The 25,270-nt window shown below is 53.1% G+C and overlaps 1 protein-coding gene across 11 annotated transcripts in view; it reads right to left on the bottom strand.

Annotated features, from left to right (window-relative positions):
* The window catches only part of IKZF1 (IKAROS family zinc finger 1), an 89,204-nt gene extending 64,421 nt beyond the window's left edge, over positions 1 to 24,783 (bottom strand). The window contains exons 1-3 of one of the 11 annotated variants that reach the window (XM_074358683.1): positions 23,267 to 24,783; positions 8,371 to 8,424; positions 841 to 960 (exon numbers count right to left, since the gene is read on the bottom strand). In XM_074358683.1, coding sequence (XP_074214784.1) covers positions 841 to 960; positions 8,371 to 8,410 — 160 coding nt within the window. In that variant the 5' untranslated portion in view covers positions 8,411 to 8,424; positions 23,267 to 24,783. The other 10 variants (XM_074358682.1, XM_074358681.1, XM_074358686.1 and 7 more) reach the window with 10 other exon arrangements.
* Positions 24,784 to 25,270: the final 487 nt, after the last annotated feature.

The following is a 25,270-nucleotide window of genomic DNA, read 5'->3' as shown; positions in this document are numbered from 1 at the left end:
ATTTTTTTGGAGGGAAGGAATTAGGTTTATTTATTTATTTTTGGAGGCAGTGCCGGGGGATGGAACCCAGGACCTCGTGCATGCTAAGCACGCGCTCTACCGCTGAGCTACGCCCTCCCCGACAGTTTTTTTTTTTCTCTCTTAAAAAAAAACAACAACAACAGATATTTCAAGGAACTGTTGACTCATGAGCTGAGGAGAATGCGGTATAATGGAGTGAAAACTGGTCTTTGAGTCAGAAGCTGAGTCTGATTCTGGCTCTGCTGTTTGACCTTGGTGCATTCGCTCAACCTCTCTGGGCCTCTGTTTTCTTCTAAGATTTCTAAACACGGAGCACAGGTGAGTTAACGGCGGGGAGCAGTGGGCGAGATGGCAAATACAGAAAAGAGACATAAATGTCTGCTCGCCGAGATTATCTGGGCCTGTTTTTCACATTAAGAAATGTCTGCTTATCAGATTTTCTGGTTTTGGTTCAACTGGACATTGAAGAAACAAGGCTGAGAGAGGTTAACATCAGGTGGCCAGATCCGGCTGCTTCTAAAACCAAATCTCCCAAAATGAAAGCTCTCTTGCCAGGACACTTGCAATGTGCACTTTCCACAGTCTACCGCCCATGTCTTCCTGCAGAGAACAGGGGACAGACGACCCCAGCGAGGGGGGTGGGGCTCTCCGACTCGGTCTCTTTGCTCGGGGACACACTGAGCCGTGTCTCCCGTCCTGCTGATCTGTATTTCGGGGTTTGAGGGGAAGCGCCAGGTCAGGTGGCTCATGCCACCTGACCACTCTCTCTGGGAGGATGTAAAGGGTCCGCAGCTCAGGGGACGCGGATGGGCCACTTACCCATGCCTCTCTCACTCTTGGAGTTATGCTGCCCTCCGGACGTGGTGGACAGGTCCTCGGGGACCGGCATGGGTTCCTCACCGTCGTCTGCAGTGTCACTGACAGCAGGGCTCTCCTTCCCTGTGGACACAAGGAAGAGCTTGAGTTCTGGGGGAAGCGGTCACCCCGGAGGGTGGTGGTCACTGCGCACGGACCGGCAGGGAGACCCCGGGTTCGAGGGGACGGCATGAACTGCTGGATGGAGTGAATGCCTCCCCCTGGGGATCAGCATCCATTCTCCTTTTCATAAAACAGTATCATTGCCGAGCCCCCAGACAAGAGAACACAGACGCGAAAACCGGCTAAATCCGCTGTGACCCCGGCATGATGACCACGCTTGCAATTCTGGTGCGTGTGTACGTGTGCACACACACACGTGTAATTCCACATCAACGAAGATGCTCAGGGATGTATTGAATTCGTACAATGAATGTTGTTTTTCAGACATTCTCATCAACACCCTCCTGTGCCCGTGACCACAACTGTATTGCCCATGTCGGTGGAATCCTTTATATAAATCTTTTCTCTGCTTTTGACCTTCGATTGTTTTTACATCTTTTTTTTGGGGGGGGAGATAGCACTGCAGTGGACATCCCCTCAGCCGGCCTTTGCTGGCTGAGTAATCACCGTCGTGTGAATCCTGGAAGGTTTACGCCTGGGTGCAAAGCATCTTTGGAAGTTTGGCCGACTTTCCCCCTCCTGCAGACCTGCCCCTACATCCTCACATTAGCTTGCTTTCCAGGCGTCCTGCTCAGGGCTCCACGTTCTGGGTCCACACCCCTTTTTTTCCCCCAAGAGCTGGGGAGCATTTTGCCAGCTGCCTAATTCCATGAACTTGGGGGGACAGGATCAAGTCCAGGGAACCCCACGCCTCCCAGAACACGATCTCCCCTCCACCTGCACAGAAAGTCCACGAAACACGAAAACAAAACAGAACCCACAGGGAAGTGGCTTATCCTTCGCCGGCAGGATTTTGCCAAATGCAAAATGCCTGAATTAGAAAACGTGTCTGCAGAAGCTCCCCAAATGGGAACCTCACTCCCACTCCCGGGAACTGGAGACTTGGTACAAAATAACCTGCTTCCTTCGAAACTGAGCCTCCGGCATCTTCTAACCTAGATGGAACCTAAAATCGAGTTGGGAGACATAAACCACGGGCAAGGGAGGAGCTGGAGTGGAGCCCAGGTGGGTACGAAACAGCCCATTGGGGCCGCTGGGGAAGGCGGGTTGACATGACGTTTCCAGAGGAAGGTCCGTACGAAGTGACAGGCGGGGACCACGTGTCTGATGGCTGGGCTGGCCACGTGGCTTCACGCACAAAAGGCGCTTTCCACATGGACACCCGTTCCTGCAGGACGGCACACAAATGATGCCCAGCAGACACGGCGAGGCAGAGGGAGCCGTTCCCGTGTGTTTGACTAAGCCGCCCGCGAGACCAGGATCAGCCCATCAGAGGACAGGCGGGACCCAGGCGAGGGTCCCCAGCCCAGGAGACGCCCCTGCCGGGAATCATTTAAAACAGGACCCGCCAGGCACCAAGGCGATGCTTTGCGGGATGGCATCGCGTTGCCTAGCAAATGCACGTCACACTTGCACATTCCAGCTCCACGGTCGTTACCTCAACTGGCATCTTTTCAGGGACAGCATCATTGGGCGCATTTGGATGGCCGATGCAAGATGAATTGTTAAAGACGGGGCCGGGCTCTGAGCTCCTTCCGAGGGAAAACCAGAGGCCAGAGAGGAATTGATCGAAAGTTCCCGTGTTACGCTCACGCCCCGTAAATGCGCGCTGCATGATAATACCATCATTGCCCTGAACAGACGACTTTAAAAGCAGAAATAGCTAATTTTCTGGAAAGAAAATATACATTTGTGTCTGCGTCTAACGGGATCACTTTGCTGGACGCCTGAACGTAACATTGTAAATCAACTACACCTCAATAAAAAGAAATTTTTTTTCTTACGTAGCAATGGCTGAAGTCTTGTCCTTACTTTTCACCCATTTCAAAAATGGGGAAAAGAGAGCTCTGAATACGAGAATGAGGGACGCACGTGAGCCACCTGCCAACTCTTTTTTTCCAATAATTTCCTAGAGGAAGGGTTTTCCTACTTTGAAGATTTCTTTTTGCTTTTCTTGGGTAAGAATAATCTTACACAGAAGTTCAATATATGAAACTTTTTTTTCTTTCTCTCTTCCTTCCCTTCCTTCCTTCTTTTTTTTTCATTCTTTCTTCCTTCCTTCCTTCCTTCTTTCTTTTCCTTCCTTCCTTCCTTCTTTTCCTTCCTTCCTTCTTTCTTTTTCTTCCTTCTTTCCTTCTTTCTTTTCGGGATAGGAATAATCTCACACTAAAGTTCAGTATATGAAACTAGTTTTCTGTGCACGGTGGGGGCATCTCAAGCTGGAGAGGCTGGAACAGCCAAGACCCAGGCCACTCACTTCCATGAAGACCCCTCCCCAACACTGGCCTTGGAGACCCACGCCAGCCTAACAAACGGATCCGATGACTCAATGTGCAGAGTGTGGGGTGCGCACATGTGCCTTTACGACGAACCAGTGTCATTATTACAGGTGGGTGGGAGCCACAGGTGCAGGCACTCAGTGGCGTGACTGTGTTTCTTTATCGCGGTCTTTCGATGGGTGATGACTCTGGAGAACTCTGGGGTCAGCTCGGATACGAAAGCCTGCAGGAGCCAAGGGTTGAGCAGAGAGAACCGGCACTCATCCAGGAAGGGAGTGCCGTCTCTCGGCTCCGTGCGTGTGCAAATCCAGCCCAAGAACCTTCCTGCAAATTGAGCTGACCCGCTGTTTACGAACAAGACCAGCGACAGCGTGTCGAGGGTGCTGGACGTGCTTTTCAGCCTGGAGGGGCTCCCGCGCGGAACGAGGTGCCAGCTCAGCCCAGCCGCTCCTGTGGGACCTCAGGGCTCTCCTGCCCATGGGGTAGGAGAAGGGACAATGATTCTAAGAGGCCCCAGGTCGGGCTCATCGATCGGGGCTCCCTGTGCGGGAGCAGCGCCCGGGGACGAGGAGGAACAGGACTGTCCGTCTTGGCACAGGTGTGCCGCGCACCCAGCAGAAAGTCAGAACTGGAGAAGGCAGTTAAAGCCACTAATTTAGGAAGTGCGGTATCTTTTTACCTCTTAGGAAAATGAAGGAAACTTCTTCCCAGTTTATATTTACCTCCCCTGCTTCTCATGTGTCACAAAAAGCCAGGTGCCCACCACGCGCCCCGCTGGCACCCACCTCGCCGCCACTCCGTGATGCCTTCTAGCAGGTCCTCTGATTTGCCTAAAAGCCCCAGAGTCTGAGCATCGTTTGCTGAGACACGAATGGCTTTTGTACCCAGTGACCCTGGGACCCTTTAATGGCTAGAGATTTCCACGGTGAATGTCGGCCACTTAGTCAAAACCTTCACGAGAAGCAGATGTATTTCTTGCTTTTAAACAAATTTACCCACTTAAATGCTTACAATGCAAAACCACAGGGAGATGAGAAAAGATAAAAAAAGTCAAGTTATTAAATCAAGTTGACCCATTCCAGATAGTGAAACAGTGTGACTAGAGCGGAGGGCGTAGCTCAGGGGCAGGGCGTGGGCTTGGCATGCGCGAGGGCCTGGGTTCAATCCCCAGTCCCTCCATTAAAATAAAAATAAATTAAAAAAACTTAATCACCTCCCCTTCTCAAAAAAAAAAAAAAAAAAAAAAAAAAGCCAATGGCAGAAAAAAAAGAAAAAAGTCTATTAAAAAAAAAAAAACACTGTGACTAGAAAAAAATGTTTAAAAAAGAACCAAGTGGCAAAAAAAAAAAAAATCTATTTAAAAAACCCAACAGTGTGACTAGAAAAAAAAATTTTAAAAATTAAAAAAAAAAGAAGCCAACAGCAAAAAAAAAAAAAGTCTATTAAAACAAAAACAAAAACAAATAAACACTGTGACTAGAAATTAGCTGACCTGGGGTATAGCTCCAAGCTGGCTCTGGTGGGAACATGGAATCACTTGCCTCTTTAAGACTCTGTCCTCAAGAATAAAATAAGGCTGAAGAACGTGATTTTGGCTCTTCGCTCACAGGGCGGTTGTGCGAATAAAAAACCATGATGTGTGAATGCTGATATACCCAGGCAGCTCATGGGATGATTCTGTAAACTGTAACGTCCTGCAAAATCAGACACATTTTCCCCAGGGACACGTGCACCGCCGCGAGACGCACAGAACTGCAGACGGCAAGGCGCCGAGCAGGTAGAGCCACTCACTTACGAAGCACGGTATCTTTTGACTTCTTAGAAAAATGAAAGGAACTTCTTGCCGGTTTATATTTACTTCCCCTGCTGCCCACGTGTCACAGACAGCGTTACCGATGAGACGTGTTTTGGAGAAATCAGAGGAGAAAGTTGTCTAGTTATCTCATCAACAGCCAACAGCTAATTTCTCACGGAGACTATAACGCACCTGTCGCTCCTGTGTCCCTAGCGTGTGAGGTTTTAGTCTACAATCACCCAGGTTAACGCAATTCCTGGGGGGGTGGATAAAAATGTTTGGAAAATAGACTCTCAGCTCCAGAGAAGAGGCGGGGAGCCTGCCCAGAGCACCCTGTCTGCCCCCCCCCCCGGGGGCTTCTGCTCAGTTACTGAAACTCTCCGAGGCCCAGCGCCCTGCAAACTGAAGCTGGGACCAGCATCTCCTTCACTGGGGTCTTGAAAAGCCGGAAGGAGTCAGACGCCGAGGGCAGCGTTTGGTCAACAGGACGCTTGCAGTCAACGTGACTCACTCCACCACGTCCCTTGTTGGATGGCACAGGGCTACACACAGCATCTCTTGTCTCCTGCTTCCAACAAACACAGCAAACTGCCATTCAGAAAACGTCCCAGCTTTAGGGCCACGGGGGCCCGAGGACCCTCTAAGATGAACTGGCTCCAGCCCCTCCTTTTCCAGGTGCCACCACCGTGGTCCAGGAGGCCAGGCAAACGCTCTCGGGTCCAAGGCAGAGGCAGGCATGGGGCACTGACTCACATCTCAGATCCCATTTTCCCACAGGTCGGCTCTTCCCTGAGAAACCCCGCCAAAAATATCACGCACTCGTGGAATAAATTATTTGGATAAAGTTCTGAGAAAGAAAGAAAAACTTACCAAAAGAAAGAACAAGATGTGCCCTAAAGGAAAGCGTGTCTCGTCTCCCCTCCTAGCCTATTTCATAGCATTGTCCCAACACTGGAGGGGACAGAGCGGTAAATGTTTATCGAGTGTCTATTATCTGCAAGATGAGGGCTCAGTCCACACGCAGGGCAAACCCCAGGGAAGACAGAACCCGGTAGATTGAATAAAAAAGTCAGATACAAAGTATTTCTCTGTTTCTCGAGTGACTATTTCACATGGAGCAGGTGGACCGCCACGACACTGCTGACGCTGGAAAAATCCTTCAGCTGCGGTGGCTGCAAAATTTATAGGGTCCCACCTAGAAAAATCTATTTTTTTTTCGCAAACCGATTAAGGGTCTCCTCTTACGGGCAACGTGCAAGATGCCAGCTTAGAAGCTGCCCAGGAGGAAGCAAAGTGCACGCAGGAGAACAGAAACCATGATGGGGTCTCTCTTCACCTTTGCAATGGTTCACACCCCGTGTTTCTGACACTCCAATCACCGTGCGCCGTAGTCTGCAATCCCAGGGGTTGGAACCCACTTCCCCGGGGCAGGACCAGGTCTCCCCCCAGTGTAGACTTCACCTGCCAGTGGCTACAAGGTCCCGGCCAAGCCAAAGGAGGGGCTTCAAAGAGCCAAAGATCTTTTGTTTTTGTTTTCGTGTTCGACAGTTTGAAGTTCTTGTACTTCTAAAAAGGATGCGCTTAAGGGAAATAAATTCAAATCATGCTGAAAAGCAGAAGACAAAAAGCCAGTGTCCCTCCCTCCTGCCGTAAGCCATGCTTTCCTTCCATCCCGTCTTCCGAGAGGAGGTACAGATTAAATAAATAGCACCCCAGAATTTTCCTAAGCAACTGTTAGCAGCCCGTGTTTCTGACATGTATGTGCAGGCGTGTGCAAAGCGTCTCTGTGTGTGTGCACGATTCGTTTCCATTTTAAATAGGATCACACGAGGGGGAGGGTGGAGCTCAGCGGTACAGCACGTGCTTAGCATGCACGAAGTCCTGGGTTCCATCCCCAGCACCCCCACTGAAAAAATAAACTTAAAAATGTATATATAAATAAACCTCCCCCTCGAAAAATCAAAATTAGTCCTTAAAAAAAGAAAAAAAGATAGAATGAGATCATACTTTGCACATCATCCTGAAACACCCTGTTTTTTTTTTTTCACTCTCACGTACATTTTGGGTGTCTTTCCACACAACTACATTCACGCCGCCCTCCCTGTTAAGAGATGTATGAACAAGGGCGTGGAGGTACCGACATTTTCCAGTGTCGGTCCCAACGCTGCCGGGAACGTCTGTTGAAATACTACCGGGCAGGTGGGAGGGGAGGGTGTGTCTCGAGCAAGTTCCTCCAACACGACTTGAGATGATACAGATAATGCGAAACCTGAGGACCAGTCTTCACTGTTGCCAACTGTCCACCAAGCGCCTCGATGCCACCGTGAACAGCCAGGCTTCTGCTTGGTCTTTTCAAAGCCCGGAATGATGGGAGTGGGTGGCCAGGAGGCAGAGGAGGAGGAGGACGGCTGTGGTCTCCAGGTTGGGGGGACTGGCCTCCGCTCTCCTGCACACCTCCCATCAGCAGCCGGCAGGCAGGGCAGCCGCCACACGTGCGGCCCTGGTCTCCATCGTGAGGACCGACTCAGCCCGCGAGGCAGACCTCAGGAGCAACCTGGGGACCCGTGGGCACGGGCTGGCCCCGCCCGGAGGACAACACAGGTCATTCTTGCCCAGAGGCCCACCTGGGACTGACCATGAGCCCGAGGCCCTAACATATGAGATGCTGGAAACCCCGAGGCTGCTGACAGCCCTGGGGTCCCTACACTTGAGAATCCAGGGGCCGGGCAGGCCCGGCTGGACTGGCTGGTGGCCCATCCTCCTCGGCGTCGCCGAATGTGACCGTCTGTGGGCCAGCCTGGGGCTCACCCCACGACCGCCGCCCCCGGTCCTGGGTCTCCCATGATGGGAAGAGCTACATCCAACATGGCCCGAAGTAAACATACAGAGATGCGTGTCTCAGGCTGCCTTCTCCTCCCTCCCACCGCTCACTCTTTTTCGGACACCTCCACTGGCGTGTGTTTGGGGGTCTAGGGCCGACCACTGAGTCATCTTCCCTCCCCAGGAGGACCCAGCCTCACTGGAACCTTGCCCAGTGGCGCTCAGACTGAACGGGAGTCCTCATGTCATCACCCAGGTTCCCACACTGGGATCCTGTCTAAGAGCTGACGTTGAACGTTGACCCCAATCCCATCTCGGTCTTCCGTTCTGCACAATCAGCCCTCTTCCTGCCCCGGAACGCAGCGAGCACCTGAGGTCCAGAGACCCCGTGGAGCGAGGGGTCCCTCAAGGTCTCACCTGAAACTTGGGACATGTCTTGACCCTCATCCGCGTCCATCGTCCTCAGGTTATCTGAAGAGAGAGAGAAAAGAAGGGTTTTAGCGGAGAACAAACGATGCGTAAGATGGGAGACAAGGAAGCCTGGACCACTTCATGACAATGATGAGCTTTCTTCCTCCAGCCCTCGCTGGAGTATCAGACGGGCGCAGACCCTGATCCTTTTAAAAACAGCATTACAAAGATTTATAAAAATATCATTACCGGCCCAGGAGGACCAAATTTGTTATTTATTGTTAATTTCCAACTGCATAATAACCCAAAATGCAAACTGACTGCAACAAAATTAAGCAGAAAATTAAATGGCCCTGGGTCATTGTAGGCACAGAATTCATTCTCTTGGCTGATCCACAGTTATGTTCTTTCTAATTTACTGAGCATGCATCGATGAACCTTGAGTCAGCTTGGTGACACGCGTACAATCAGCAATCAAAAAACGAAGCAATTTGTTGAAGAATGTCTCATTTACCCAGGCAGGGCTGCATATCTGAGCAGCTCCCGCGCTCCTTCCATCAATAATGCATACACCTCCGGCCTGGCAGATGGGCCAGGCGCCAGCTTCCCTCTTTGTCCCCCTTTTTCAGGGCCCTCGCCTCCGACTCCGCCAGCTCCCAGATGGACGCCGGGGGGACGGTGGCCAGACCCGGCCGGGAGGGCGCCCAGTCCGTCCCGTTTATTTTGCTGGCAGATGGCTGCAAAAGGACACAGCCAGCCCGGAGGAGCTGCCCTGGGTGGGGATGCCCTGGTCTGTCCCCAAGGCTGTGGTCCAGCCCCCACGAACACCAGGGAGCAGTGGCCGCATGCGCCTCCCAGGACGCAGGTGCCCGCGATGCATGGCAGCTGGTGGCTCCGTGGATAAGAAATGTGTGGCCCAGCAGAAGGTGACCTGAGCAAAGCCTGCTCACTTCTCCTCCGCTGGGCAGCCTTCGGGAGAGGTCCTTCCCTAACCAGCAAAACCGAGTCTGTCTGTTGGGTCTGAATCGGGTCACTTTTTCCTGGGGGACCACCTGTGTGTCTCGGTGGCTCGGACGTGTGGATCTGAGCTTTCCAGCCCGGACACCGATGGAGGGGTCAGGGGCCCTCCCGTCTCCAGCCTGGTTGAAAGCTCTGAGCAGACAGAGGCCACGTGTGTGTGTGCATGTGTGTGTGTGTGTGTGTGTGTGTGACCGCTGTCACGGGGCACATGGGCACACAACCTCAGTTTCACCAACACCAGCCCTTGTCATGAAGAAGGTGTGCATTCCCGGATGCAGAAGGTTTCCCTGTGTTTCTGAAAGTCCCTGCACCAGCCTGAGTCATGACACCAATTTCCAAGGCAAGTGTGTGCCTCGGGGGGGCAGCCGTGACCCCACAAGGGAAGAGGGTTCCAGGGCCTGCCTGGGTTTCAGCCCCAAGACTGAGGGTCCACACCCAAGCCAAAGCCAGGCAAACATGAAACCAACACCAGTGTCCCCAAAACCCCGTGTGCCCAAGTCCCACCTCCTTGGACACCAAGAAAGGCAAAAACCTGTGACTCTTCTGAAACCCTCAGAACGATTATAAAGAAATAAGACAGACTCAGATGAGGAAAATTGTATTCCCCGTGCCATGCAGTACGAGATTCGGTTTTCTGAAGACAAATGCAATATTTTATGGTCAAATATCACAAACCAGCTCTAAAACAGCCTCATGATGACTGGAGAGCCTTCGAGCAGAACTCAGATCTTTCGGCAACCACTGTTACGTTAACCCGCCTTTTTTATTATGTTGACTTTGAGCTTTTTGGCTGTGGAAGTGATAGAATTTTTTCACGACTCTATTTTTTAATAAAGGCAAATAAATGCCCCAAATTTCCACCACTTAGAGAACTACATTTTTTTTTCTGTGTGTATTTATTTATAAACACACAAGACTTTTTTTTTTTTTAGGAACAGCAGGGCACTGGACATTTTCCAAATAAACTGGTGTAAGATATTTTTTCATTTCATGTTACACGCATCTTTTTATTTTGCAAATATGCATTAACATCCAAGTTTTCTGTGGCAGAGACTGACTTCACCAGTATCCTCTTGTAATTCAAGTAATTTCCAGTGAAAAGGGAAAAAAAAAAGTGTTCTATAGACGAGCTGAAGGCGCCCCATCTCAGCCCCGCGGGAGAAGGTGTCCCTCCTTCCAGAGACCTTTGTCACGGACCCTCTGGGTTTGCTGGCAGGACAGACTCCATCCACCCTCGCCGAGCCCTGCTCCATGCATCCTTCCGTTCACGCGGGGAGACGTGACAACACGTCCCAAAGCAGCAAACTGATGCTCTGAGCCCGTGGACGGGGTGCAGACCAGGCACCGTGGGGCGGGGTGCAGGGAGCGTGCGCACACACGCATCCCCAGGGAGCAGGGGCGAGGGTGCCTTCCTGGAACCCGCATCCCTCTGTGCTCCGGACAGTGGGGGTGTGAGAGGCGGACCACGGCGAGCAGAGGACGCTGGATCTGAGCCCCAGGCCTGTGTCCATTTCCACTGAATGTCCGTAACCCCGCCCCACCCCCATCCCACCCCCACCCCCATCACACGCAGCTATGTTGGGTAATCAGCCTCGCTTCGATTTTCATGCACACCCTCTACCCACCCTATCTGACAGCGGGGCCACTGCACCCTATTACGGGGTCCCCCCGTTCTGCACTCTCCCAGCCCCCCCACCCCCGGGCCTGCCCTCACCTGGCCCGTCTGTTCTGACATCACACTGTGGGGTGGAGGGGTGGCCTGACAAACTCCCACAAACTTCCCCAAACTCTACATTTTTGTATCTCTTGGGACCAAAGGGTACTGACTTTTTCTTTTCTCAAAGCGACTCTGCTTTGGCACAAAGACCAGAGGAATAATGCACCAGTGGAAACCTGTCCGAGGGAAAGGAAATTCCTTTTCCTCCAAGACCGAGTGACCAGGGGCAGCCCTGAAGGCTCTCTAGAGGGACGTGACATAACATTAATGCGTTTGCAAGCCAAGGTCTGCATTTCTTTCCGATGGAGGGGCTGGGGATGGGACCCAGGACTTCCTGTGTGCCAAGCACGTGCTCTAGCCCTGAGCCACACCCTCCCCTAAAGCCAAATTCTCTTTTTGCCCCTGCAGGGAGAGGTAATTCGATTTGTTTATTATTATTGTTTTAATGGAGGGACCGGGGATCGACCCAGGACCTCATGCATGCTAAGCATGTGCTCTACCCCTGAGCTACACCCACTCCCCTCCCCGCTCCCCCAGCCCGAGCTCTGCATTTCTCTTCCCCACAAGGAAGCAAGGCCCAGAGCCAAGTGGAAAACGGAATTCAGGCTTGATCGGATCTCAGTGTAAAAGAGTTTGCAGTCAGTTAAGAGGGGTTCATCCCCAAAGCCACTTAATAACTTGTTTCTGGGAACCTTCCCCGGCACCCAAACCCAGACCAGGAGGCCTGGGAAGGGAGGCGGGTCACTTCACAAGCTCACTGCAACTTTCTGCTCCACCTGCGAGGCCCAGACGGCCGGAGGCCAGAGCGCCGCATCCAGAGCGCAGGGAGCCCAGCCCAGTCCGTCCCTCACTGTCACCGCGCACTTCTTACAGACATGAATGCGTTTATTGTCTCCTCGGAGCGGGCCGTTCTGAGCCTCGCGCAAGGGGAACTGGATGGAGAGATAAGGGCGCGCCACGTGATGGAGGCGGTGGACGGCCGGCCCTCCAGGAGGGCGCAGCCTGGCGTCCCTGGGCCCCCACTGAGGACGGGCCGCTGAGCTGAGGTCCGGCCCCTCTCCCCCCCTCTCCCCCCGCCTCTCTCTCTGGAGCGGGCACCTGGCTGAGTTTGGACAGTAGGGGATGTAAGGATCGAGGACAAGATGGAGCAGAGCTGCAGGACCCCGGTGTCCTCCAGGAGACCTGGCGCTTCCCTGGGGACAGCGAGACCATTCAGAGGCCCCCCTCTCTGACCTCGCCTGCCTCTCCTCCCCCCGCCCCACGGGGCCTGGAACCTGGCCATCTGCAGGCCAGAAGCATCCAACAGCCCTGGGCAGTGCAGGCTTCCGAGCGAGGAGTCCGGGCACGTGTCCAGGACCGTCCTCCTTTCCACCCCGCCCGTGAGCAGGAGCTCCAGGAAGAGCTCGGGACAGACCGGGGGGCGGTGCTCAGACCCTCCTCTGCCTCCTCCCGCCGCGCCCCTCGTTTCTTTCCCACGAACGCCTCCTCTCCCCACCCCAAGCACATGCTCTGAAGCGCCGCGGCCTTTCCCTACCCCCAGACCTGAGCCTGGATCCATGAAGCCAGAAAGCTTGTGGAGAACCTCAACCTGATGATTTTCCAATTCACGAATTCACGGCGAGGAGAGGATGAAGTGGCTAGGAGGCCAGACGTGCTGTCGTGAGCCACAGGGGGCACAGAGTCCTTCCATGGGCTTTTCAAAAGTTCCTTCTCTGAGATGTAAACAGCACGAACTACATTTTTTTTAAACAAACGTCTTTCCCCTCCCCTGATACCATGTAGGCAATTTTCTGTCCAGTAATATTTCAGAACACCTCTTGAGCACCTAATATATGCCAGAAAATCACAGTAAACAGAAGGATGTGGTATTAAATAGTTTTCCTGAAGCAACTACTGTGCACCTGGCATTTACCTGCTGATTCCAAGACCATGACCATCACCCACCTTGTCCGCTGTTTTATCTCAGCGCCTGGCAGTGTCCACATTAGATCTCACACTCAACTCCTGTTTTCCTAAGCGTGCATCCTTAATCCATGCAAATAGACTGCATCAGGACTGTTCTCATGCAATGATCTCTATTCTTATCTCCATTTTACAGATGAGAAAACTGAGGTTAGGAAAGAAGTAGCCTGCTCTAGGCCACACGTCTACACAGACAGCAGAGCTGAGATCTGAACCCATGACCACTGGACGGTACCATTCCTGCCCGCCGGAACCTCACAGCCCCAGGAAACGGGTCCCAAATCTCAAATAAAGGGACAAGGATGCGTTACCTGCATCTTCATAGAAAAATAGGCATGTGCTTTGCAACACACTGCAGTTCAGGCAGACTCCATCACAAAACTTCCACGATGCAGTCACATTCTGGCCATTCGGTCAAAGGTAGGCTACTAATTAATTATGTCCCCTCCCTGATGAGTGAGGTTGCCCCAGAGTTACGTTCAGGGTCATTTCCGCATTCACCCGATGATGCTTATTTTGAAGGGGGAACAGGGACCAAGACCATAATCTATTTAACATGCCTTGCATCACAGATCTCTTTAATAAAACCCACTACGCCTGTGTCCTCTCATGTTCAGACAGGTGGATTTTCTCTTTTGCAAACCTATCGCATCACCGTGAACCACCCTGTATCTTAAGAAAGAGAACGTTCCAGGAGAAAGCAGGCGCACGTGTGGGGTCTTTGTGTCCGGTTCGGGCGGCGGGGACCGGATGGGTTTTCCTTAACAACTGAACAAAACAGGTCAGGAGACCCTCACAACTTCTGAACACTCTTATTTCATCGCTGATTCTTTTCAGGTTCCCCAAATGAGCTGCCAATCCACACAGTTGTCACCTTTACGCCGCCGCAGACATGCTGGCTGGCCCCAAGAACAATGCAAACAAGATCTAAACAGGATGGCGGGGAATTCAGTTTGAATTTCACCCTCCCCCCCACCCCCTCCCCCATATTTAACTGAGCCGCAGAAAAAAAACGCCTCCTCTGGCGGTTGATTCTGCTGTGAACCAGCTCTCTGAGGGCAAATTAGCTCAGATGTGCAATTCTGTCCTCACATTTTTCCCCCCACCGAGGGGCAGGCACTGATATGCAAAAGAGGACGGGGCAGGGGGGAGCTGAGGAGGCCCTTCCAAAACAGAGCTAAGAACTCTGCCATCTGAAGACATCCTGCATGAAAAGGTGCTTAATACAGGAGGAAAATGAACCACAAGAGTGTTTTTCAAAGCCATCATGGGGCCACCTGTCTCAAAGTGAGGTAGGAAAAAGAAAGAAAGAAGAAAAAAAAAAAAGATGTGAGATATTAGAAATTTGAAAAGGGGGCTGGAGACAGTCTCCTGGGTTTACAGGTCGCTCTCAGGACGGGTGGATGTCAGGTTGGTCCAGGAGGGGCCCGGGTGCAGCATCCCTGCTGTGTGTCCTTCCCCCGCCTCGTGCGTGCACCTTGCAGAGAGCTCCACGTCCCTGAACCACGGGCTCTCCAACCGCTAACAGCCACCACTGCGTCTTCAGCAATCCTGAGGGAGGCAGACGTGCCCCCAATTTACATACACTTTTGTAGGACTTTTCCTGATCATGGCTGTCATCACAGGCCACTTCCTATGTAGCTTCCTCAAATAGAAATGCCTTTGGCCCTTCATCACTCCAGTAAAAAAAAAAAAAAAAAAAAAATTAAAAAAAATAACATCTAAGTTTAGAATCATTTTTTTCCGGCCTCTTCCCGATTTTAGAAGACTTTATGCATGGCCAGCAACTGGAAAACAAAAGTGAGACCTACATCCTAAAAAAAGAAAAAAAATGCAGAAACTGCCCCCAATACACAGATTTACACAAACATCTCCCCAAAGTGCTGACCTCCCGTCATTATCAAGAAGGGACACAGGAGCCTGGAATTACTTGTGTTTCTATCAGGTTCAAAGATTTTTTTTTCATTAAAAAAAAAATAAATGCAACGTTAACTTGGTTCTGCCCTTCGCAGGGCAAAGACGCTGTCGTAAAGAACACAGTGTTCTCATCTCGACTTCTCAGCAGGGACGTTGTCCTAACATACCAGTATCATTTTCTCTGGATGCGTTAAAAACTCTACATTAAAGGCAGCAAAACCCAGTTGCACATCCGTGACATTCCAAAGCGAAAAACGTACTTGCAGGACGAAGTTTCCACTAAGCCACGAGACTTCTTTTTAAAGCTACATGTTCTTTAGACCCAAGGAAGTAAAATTATGCTAACCCTCCCAGGGTAATCTGGTTGCTTACAATGTATACGTATCTATTTATGAACAGTAATTGAAAAGCTGTCGCTGACTTTCCCACTGAGGACATCATCTTAGGTGCTGTCACGTTTGTTTTTTGTTTGTTTGTTTGTTTGAGTGACTTAGTTGCAAACCTAGATGCAAACAGAGAGAGAGAATGTATTCTAGACTAGCATCTGATTCACTGAAGCTTAAATCTCCATCTACCTCCTATTCAACAAAACATAAAAGGCTGCTCCAGCCCAGTCTGTAATATGGGGGATTTTGTCTGCGCTCCGGAGAGGGGTGGGGACCAACACCTGAACGGCTCCGTAACCCTCCCCAGGTTAAGGCCACATGGTTTTCGGGCCCATGGGTAATTCTCCCGGAAGGACTTGCATTCTGACCTCAGTTCTGTTTACAACACCCACACAATACTATCGGCTAGAACAAATTGAAATAAAGTAACTTTTTCTCAAAATGCTTAGGAAAAAAAAAACCCATCTGTGTTTGCTTTTCCAAACGATCTTCACTGCCTACAGAACGTAAATTCAAAATGCAGGTTTCCTTAACCATCACTCAGTGTCTCAGAAGCTTCAGTACGTGGGGGATTTCCTTCGCTCACCCCGGCTTCACATGCTTCAGCTGAAGTCAGGTTAAACTGTGTCGGGGGAGGCTCAGGGCACCCACGATCTGGCCACAGTGATTGCGACGGGCGACGCACACAGGAATATTTGCTATTCTGAGCTGGCTCTCTGGTGCAGCAACCCAGCAAAGCACGCTCTAGACTTCCATTTCTGTCTGTGATGGACAGAGCTCAGCACCAAAGCCCGCACGGCCCTGAGGACAAACCCAGCACCACAGAACACGTGACAGGGTCCATGAGGAAAATGATGTCCCAGAGGGTGGCAGGCCCAACCAGGACTGCTCGGGGCCTAGGCTGTAACCCACAACCTTTCGTCTGCATCGTCTTCATGCAAACCCAGGGGGAGGGGGGGTGTCATCAGTGGAACCTCACAGAAACTTACAACTTCCTCATTCGCAGGGCTACAAAAATCAGCCTGTCTCTATAATCGGGCAGAAATATTCACGGGAGCAACATGCAGGGAAAACATCTGAAACAGTGCAGTCAGAATTCTTCTGCGGCCCTTAAGTTTAAATTCTTTCTTTTCAATATTTGACTTACAGTGATTTTATTAATTTATTTTTTTTTTTGCAGCAAACTGGATTTCTTTTACAAAAGCCTGTCTGCACCAAATTAAACTGAAAAAAAGTCTTTTAATGCAGGTTTAACACCTATCAGTCTAGGCAGAAGCGAGGAAACACAGAAATGCACTAGGAATTTCCAAACCATTTTTCTAAATTTTATTTTTATGGTTTTTTTCTTTTTTCTTTTTTTTTCTTCGGTGGTGCCAGTGGGATCACATGATTTTTAAATGGTAATTACTGGCCTTATCTCTAACAAGCTGAGGTCATTAGCAGTCGGATTTTAATTTAACGAAGCAGGGTACACAATTTCTCAATCCGCTGTCACCGTGAACCTGTTCGAACAACACTTTAATTTTCTGCCCTGCACAAAACTCAGTACAAAAGGAGGAGGGAAAAAGGTCACTTTTTCAGGCTAAAAGTGGGCTCGTGCCGGAGGGGGGCGGTCACTGGCACTTTGCAATTTCCATTAAGAGCCCAGGGGACACTTCAGAATGCCTCAGAAGGCAGCTTATGAAAGATGAATCCCTCATTTTCATTCCTCCTCAAGATTCTAAGAGAAACATTTTTTTTCCCCCATCAGGTCGAGGGGAAGGATCTCATGGCCTGTTCCATTTGCTCCAAGTTCACCCAGAAAACCTGATGTAACCCCAAAAATGGGCCCGAAACTCAGGAATCCAAATTCGTACTGGAACACATGGCTTTAGGAAAGGACTCGGATCCGAACCACGCTGTTCGATTTCAGACAGCTTCAGACTGCCAGAAAAGCGCCTGGGAGTGTCTGTGACCTCCCAAACGGGGACACAGACGTCCGTGTCAGCGTGGATGGGGTCCCTCAAAAATTCTGTAAGCTGTTCTTAGTGGTTTCAGCCCAAACCCCACACTTGGAAGAAAGGCGGAGGAGAGTCAGAGGCGGAGGGGCAGAGAGGACGGAAGGGCTGGGGGGCCCCAAAGGAACAGCCTCGGGTCCCCCACGCAGCACACGCTGGAGGCTCGCTCCCGGCTGCCCATCCATGGCAGCCAGCTTTTGGCGCGAACACCGGCAGGAAGGGGAGTCAGATTTCCTCCAGCAGTGAGCCGGCTGCTGAAGAGACATAAATCATTGCACACTTGAATGGGAGAAAACGAAGCGGGCCCTTCACCACTAATGAGGGCCTGCTTGAAGCCATCCGTTACGCGGTGGCCCTGGGCCACCAGCCATCAGGAGGTGGCGCGTGGGACCACCCGAAAGCCGAGAGAGCGCAACTGGCGCGTGATGGGCTCTCCATCACCCTCAGACAGCCCCGCGGGGTGGGGGTGCCCGGCAGGTGCTGGGACCCAGGCCGCCACCCGCCGGGAAGACGGCAGGTGGCCCGTCCAGGCTGAGGCAGCAAAGAAACCAGCGACACTCACCGAGGAGCCTGTGCCTCCCAGGGACCCCAGGGTGGGGGGGCTGCCTCTCCCACCCAATCCTACCTTTGAGGGCTGGGGTCTGCGGACCCCGGGCTGCCCAGAGTCCCCTCGACTCCGCCACCTGGAAGGGACCCTCCGTCACCAGCGCCTGGCCCGCACTCCACTGGGGCGGAGAGGAAGGTGGACCGACTTGCCAAATATGCAAAAAAGGAGGGAAGAGTGTTTTTCTCTCAGGAAAACATGGGCAGGAAGGGAGCTTGAGTTTCCTGTCCTGACCAAATCGGGTTCAGAGATGATGCGGACGTCGGCGGCTCCGATGGGCTCGCGGGGGGCGGGAGAGGGAGCTTTCACTCAACAGGCAGCGTGAGCTCCCCCGCAGGCCACGGGAGGAGGGAAACAGGACCAGGCCTGGGGCAGGGATGACCAGTGGCCCCCAGGCCCGGGACTTGGAGTCCTCACCACGTTTAGCTTGGCCATGGGAAGCACACAGGATGTGTACCTGTTCCCTGCAGTAACATTGGAGAAGGAAAAAAAAAAAAACCCAACTGAACAGGCCCCCCCACCAGACCCTTCTCGGCAGAGACCCGCAGCGACACACACCGCGCAGGGCCGGCCCTGCCCACGTCTCCACTTGGGATCCTTCTGCAAAGCCTCTTTGGTTTGCTGTTTTGCTTGTGACCCTGACCGCAGCCTTCCCCTCTTAACGTCTCAGAGCCTCTCAAACATGTTCTTTAGAACAGCACCCAGCATTTCAAAACCCTGGCAAACACAGGCTAGTAAAACAAACACCCTGAATGTGGAAGGGCGTGAACAGACATTGCCGGAGAGGCAGAAAGATAACGGGGGCAGGGGAGGGGACTCATTTATTCAACGGCCAGGAACGCCAGTCACCCAGGTCTACGCGAAGGAGCCAGCGTCAGCGTCTGGGCCACACCACGGTCCGAGCTGCTGCCCTGGCCTGGGATCCGGCCCCTGGGGGGCCCCACTCCCCGCTCCCTCCTCGGCTGGACTTGAAATGTGTTTGTCCAGATCCCACTTGGACGGGTGCCTGTTTTGAGCGAAAACGGAATGGTCCCCCCTCGTAAGCCTCAAAGGATGCATCGCTGATTGCTCCCCGGTAATGGAAGGACAGTCCACACGTCTGAGGGCCCTGCACACACCAGTGGCCCCACCGGGGACCGGGACTGACGTTAACCGTCTCGTGGCCAGAAGCAGGAGTCACAGCGCCCAAAAATTCGTATAGAAAGAGCAAGGAAATCACCCAAAAGGGTCTTCGCTCTCTCGCTCCCTAGGGCCTGGAGCACCTGACTCCCCATTCCAGCAAGGCCAGGAAACCATTACTTATTTCACAGCGAGACGACTTCATAATTACAAAGATTAGGGGAGAGGAAAGAAAACAAAAATGCCCCTCGGCGCGGCCACACTTGACGCATTCGGGGTTAACTGCCAGCGTCTGAGGCAGACACCCCTCAAAGGACTAACATCCTTGGACCAACGCTCACCGTTGCACAAGTCGGAAAACCCGCCTTGTCTTAGCAAACGGTGAAAAGAAAGAAATTCCAAAAAGGGGGGGGTTTATGACTCAGGCCAGGTGCGTCTGATGCTGAAGGCCCGTGGCACCCGGCCCCCCCACGCATCTCTTCCCACGCCGGCTGTGCACACGCTCGCATAATGTCTTTATTTCCTGTGTCTATTAATACGCACCAGGCTGCACATAAGCGGCGTGTGTGTGGGGTGTGGCTTTCGCAGCGTGGCTCGTAGTAGACAATGTATATAAACCTCGCGTCCTCTCCGACCTCAAGAGCTTGACGCTCACACTGACCATACGCTATCAGGCCAACCAAACGGGGACACACACATCCAAGTCCCAGGGCGCGGTGGGGGGGTGGGGGGTGGAGGGGGGAGGTCCCCAAAGCAAAGGGCACCTCTCGGCAAACTCTGAGTCCCCAGGCGAGTGAGGAAGACACAGAGCTCCCCAGCTCGGCAGGCGGCAGGCCTCCTGGCCAGGAAGTTGGCTGTGATCTTAATTTTTTTTTACAAGAGAAATGGCTACAAGACTCTCTCCTCGGGGCAAACTTCTCAAAAGACGTAACACACACACACACACACTTTCATTTACGGACCTGAGGGCTCATCCCCCGAGACCCTGATGAAGGGCTGTTATTACTACAGTGCTTCTGAATTCCAGAGGATGCAGAGTTTTCCAAGAAGCAGCCCTTTAATTAAAAGAAGAATGAAGTGAAGACATAAGCCGGGTGGGGCGTCTCAAACTCCTCCCTTCAACTATCACCACGAAACAGAAGGGGCAGAAAACCTGACCATTCAGCTCTGTAATATGTTTGTGTCTTCAGCTCTGGTGGACTTTGAGACCGAGAAGCACTTTTTTTCCCCCACGTTAAAAAAGGAATAAATGTGTATGTCCATGGGAAGTTCTGATAGCAGATACATTATATCAAACCCAAATTGCATAGGATTTTAAAATGTGACACCACCGTTTATATCCACGGGGACAAATTATTTTATAACTCTCTCTGTATGTCCTAAGGTACAGGCAAGTATATTCCTCCTGGCCACAGATATTTGTGACTGTTTAAATTTTCAGCCACGTAGCAAATAATCTGATTTGTCCCTGAAACGATTCTGGCACATTCACTGTAAGTAACACCAGAACTGTTACTTTAAAAATCCCGTATCAAAGGTGAATCCATCCAAACAACCTGATCAAATAAACATTTTCAAACAAAGAAATATATTCAAGGGCCTCAGAGTGTTTCCTGCAGGTTGTGGATTCCGATCAACCCATAACCAAAGTGAACCAATCCTTAATAGCCTTTAAATTTCCACCAAACTTGAAATATTATGCGTGATAAATATTTTCAACTTCCATAATTTTCTATTTTTTTTTTTTTTTTTTTTACTTTTAACAGAAGTTGATCTGACTGGTAAGGAGATATGCCTTCAATACTGGTTTGTGTCTCCAAGTTTAAACCGAGGCATCTCAAAGCTCCTCGGGGAGCAGGGTGGGAGCCTGTGAGTGTGTGAGAGAGGGAGACACACACACACACACACACACACACACACACACACACACACACACACACGGCCTGGAAACGCACTCCAGCGGCTGCTGCTGCCCAGACAGAATGGAAACTGCATTTGCAAGCGGTGTCTGCTCAGACCCTGGGAATGGTGACCCTTCTCTTTCGCCCTCATTGCGTCTCATCTGTGCCACACTCGGTGCCTCCAAGTTAGAAGGAAAAATACAATCACAGCTTCAGGAAGCTTCCTTAGGAATCAGCCAGGATCCCTGACAAATTTGTAGAAACACATTTCAGAGTCGCAAGGAACCCGGTGCCTTTTCACCGAGGGGTTTCCTAACCGCGAGGGCCAGACATGGCCCTCAGCAAAAGTACCACCAACTTTTCCACACCGGGATCATTCCTATTTTGCAAAAAGCGAGCTCAGACTCGATCAAGTTATTTTACAGCCGGAGCAAAAATGCCTCGCCTCAAAAATAAGACAAGAAAGCTCCAGCGGAATGACTTTATGTAAAGGCTGACTTCCGCGATCTCACTGCATAAGCCTGCATCAATTTAAATACGGCTGGGAGCCAGAAGGTCCTCCTCATGGTGGCAGCGGGGCGGCTCAGAAGTGTCCCCCTGCCGGCCTGGACCTTCACGCAGCTCGAAGTGGCCGAGGTTTTGGCGAAGGTCGCCGCTCTCCCCGTCCCCGGAAAGGAGAAGCTGACCAGGGCGAACCCAGGCGGCACCCACCTGCGCCTCCTTTCTTTCCCTCTGTCTCTCCTTCTCCGTCCATCAGCTGCCCCAAGTTTTCCTACTGAAATTCCATCGCAAAGCACTCACGTGGACTCGGGCGTCGCACTTCGGGGGGGTCCGCAGCGGGTCCTCAGAGCCGGGCTCCTCCGCCCCGCGGGCGCGCCCGATCGGCTGCCCCGCCGCGGCCAAGGGTCCCGCGCGGGTCTCGGCTGCGCCCCGCGGGGCCCCAGGGACCGTCACCGCAGTCGCCGCCCCGGGCGCGGGCCGCGCGGGCACTTGTCAGGGCGCCCGGCTCGCCGGGCCGCCGAGCTCTTCCCGGCTTTCTTTCACAATGACTTCCTGAAGTTGCTCACTCGCACGGTTCCCCATTTCTCCGCCGCGCTCCCCACCCCACCCCCCTCCCCGCCGCCGGCTCCGACCCGGCGCCCGCGCTCCCGGCCGGCCGCCCGTCCCGCGCGCACAGCGCCGCCCACGGGCCGCGCTCCGGGGCCCCCTGCGCGCCGCGCCCCCGCCGGCCCGCGCTCCCCACCTGCGGGGGTGCGTCCGCCGCGCCGGCCGGGCTGCACCGGAGCGGGGATGGGAGAGCCCTCGGCGCGGGGCGCGGGGCGCGGGGCGCGGGGATGGGAGACTCCCCCGGAGCGGGGCGCGGGGCGCGTGGATCGGAGAGGGACTCGGAGGGGGCGCGGGGCACCGAGCGACACATGGAGCCGGGCACGGAGCGGGGCGCGCCGCCGGCCCGCCCGCAACTCCGGGGCCGCGCGCACAAACTTTACCGCGTGGCCGGGTCGCACGCACCCCCGCCCCGGCGGGGCCCCCGGGGCGGCGGGGCGCGCGGGCCGTACCTGCTGGCCCTCCGCCCGCTGCCGCCCGCTCGCCCGCGCCAGGCTCCCCCCACCCCGCCCCGCGCCACCGCGCTTCCCCATGCCAGCGCCGCGTCGCGGTGGCCGGCGCTCCCGGGCTGGGGCCCCCGGCGGCGACGCCGGCCGCCGCGCCACGGGAACCGCGCTTAACCCTCGGACCACGCGCGCGGGGCGGGCGTGCTCCCGGGGACCCGCCGCCCCGCGTCCCGGGCCATCCCTCTGGGCACCCGCCTGCTCGCCCCGGCGGGTGGGGGGGACTCGGGACCCCGAACAGCACTTTCCCCAACGTCTGGGGACGCCCGCTGCCCACCCGGCCCCCTTCCCTCGCCACGGGGCCACTTGGCTTCCAGGCTCCGGCTGCGACCCCAGGCGCTGAGTGCCCACCCGAGGGGGGTGGGCAAAGTTGATCCTCGGCAAGTCAGGGGAAGGTGCAGTTCATTTTCCCAGACAACCAATGGAATACCTCTCGCGTCTTCCCTCCCACCTGCTCGAGGCAGAAGTTAGGATCGCGCCTTCCATCTTGGCCTGTGTGCACACGCGAGTGCGAAAGGGCGGCAGCGGGGCAGCTGGTGCGGCGGGCAGACCTGCAGCCCGGTCCCCGGCGGGCTCGGTGCACCTCGGGCCTCCCCCTCCCCACTCCCCGGAGCCGCGTGGAAGCGGCGCCGTGTGTCGGTTCAAACAGGAATGCCGGCTCTGACGGCGCACCTCTTCGCCCTCCGCGAGGAATCCATCATTCTGACTAGGCGGGCCCCACCCGAGCAGGAGTCAGGCAAGGGTGTTCAATCTGAGCAGAAGAGGGGAGAGCCACGAATTCTGCAAATGCACCCCGCGCCCTCGCGAGCTCTGGGGGAGGGACTGGGCTGCGGGAGTCGAGGCCCCTGCCCTGTAAGACTTGCAGGGCGCATCTGGCAGGGACAGACAAGTGCCCGGAGCATCGCTGTGGGCAGCACACCTGCACCCAGGGTCGTTCCCGGGAAGAGGGACACAGGGCGCCGTGGGCCTTGAAGGGGAGTGCGTGCGGGACTTCCAAGTGCCCTGGTCTGCCTACTAGCCAAGGGCCCGGCAGCTGAGTGTCGCCGCCAAAGGCGGTGGCCTGTGTGAAGAGGCTGCAGGTGGCAGGGCCGGGCACCCTGGTGACCTCCAAGCCCCTGCCATCCCGGCCCCAGGAGAAGGCTCTTCTCCCCTCCATGAGCTTCAAACAGCGTCACATTCTCCCTGGACCACTTAAGCAATAGGATTCCTCAGTTGGTCCTGAAATTCCGCTGTGTTGCGCCCCAGCCAGCTAACTCCCTGCTTACGGCCAGAGGAGGCGGGACTAGTAAAAGGTTCTCTGACTTAATTCCTAGACCTTCCCTTACCTCTGTGGCCTTGGGCAAGTTCCTGAACCTCCCCGACCCTCGTCTTCTTTATCTGCAAAAGAATTCAATGCTACTCCATCTTTAAGGGTCCTTGCCAAGATTAAATTAGGCAAGAAACATGAGGTGCAAGGCCCGAAGGGACGCTGATGGTGCAGTGGAGGGGTTGTGACACACGCCTCCAGTTCTTGGATGAGGGCAGTTCCCTTAGCCACCCCCCCCATCCCGCCCCAGGCTTCTCTCTAAACAGGTGCCGTGGTCCCCAGCAGTGGGGGTCAAGGACTCAGACGTGGACTTCTGGCCAAGGCAGATCTACCTAAGACAGAAGAGCAGGGGGCTAGGAGCCCAGATGGTTTGGGCTGTGTGATCTTGACCGACGACCTTAACCTCTCTGAGCCTCTGTCTCCCCGTCTATAAATATAATTATTAACCGGGGGGTCTTATCAAGACGGGGAGCAAACAGAGAAAAATCAGTTTCCAGACAGGTGGAACAGAAGGAACGAGACAGCAATAAAAACCCACTGGAGGAGAAAACGTATCAGTGGAAATTGAAACCGGGTGCTCCTTTTAAAAATTATAATTCTAAAGTTGTTTTCTTTCTTCGGCAATATACGTATCTAGCTGTTTTCAGAAGGTTAGAATGTTTAATAACAGCTTGGTTTATTCAGCCAATGACTGCTACATTACCACTTTTTTTTTCTTTTCTAGGTAATCTTTTCAGAAGAATAAAGAATGCCTATAAAATTAATCAAAGGCTATTTATTCAGAGCTTACTGTTATAATCAGGGAGGCAGCTCCTGGCACTTCTGTTCTGGCAGAGATGACAGGGGATTTTAAAATCTTTTTTTTTTTTTTTTTTGTATGTGGAGGTACCAGGGATCGGACCCAGGATGTCGTGCATGCTAAGCACGCGCTCTACCACTGAGCTATACCGTCCCCTCGGCAAAGGGTTTTAAAGGAGTGTGGGTTTTATGGGGTTAAAGGGCGAGTGAGGTGAAAAGATACAGTGAATAGTTTTGTTTCTTCCTAGCTGTGTGAGTCTTGGCAGCTTACTTGACCTCTCTGAGTTTGTCATGTGTATACCGACAAAGAACATACCTATTTTCCAGTGGTGTCGCTGGAATTCACTGGAGTTAAATGAGATAATGTACACAGGAAGCTATTATCACGATGACATTTTTCCTTCAATTAATAAAATGTTAAACAGCAAAGCAATGAGCATCTCTTTTTTTTTTTTTCCCCAGCAATTGGGAAAGAGCAAGTGTATTTAAATAACAGGAAAAGTGGGGGGTTTTTGTGGGTAATAAACAAAATTCTATTCACCTTCCTGCTGTGTGAACTTGATACGCAATGC

The sequence above is a fragment of the Camelus bactrianus genome, chromosome 36 (assembly GCF_048773025.1).
Source record: "Camelus bactrianus isolate YW-2024 breed Bactrian camel chromosome 36, ASM4877302v1, whole genome shotgun sequence".
NCBI classification, from domain to species: domain Eukaryota; kingdom Metazoa; phylum Chordata; class Mammalia; order Artiodactyla; family Camelidae; genus Camelus; species Camelus bactrianus.
Note: the sequence above shows the minus strand (reverse complement) of the source record. Positions and strands in the feature narration are given on the sequence as shown.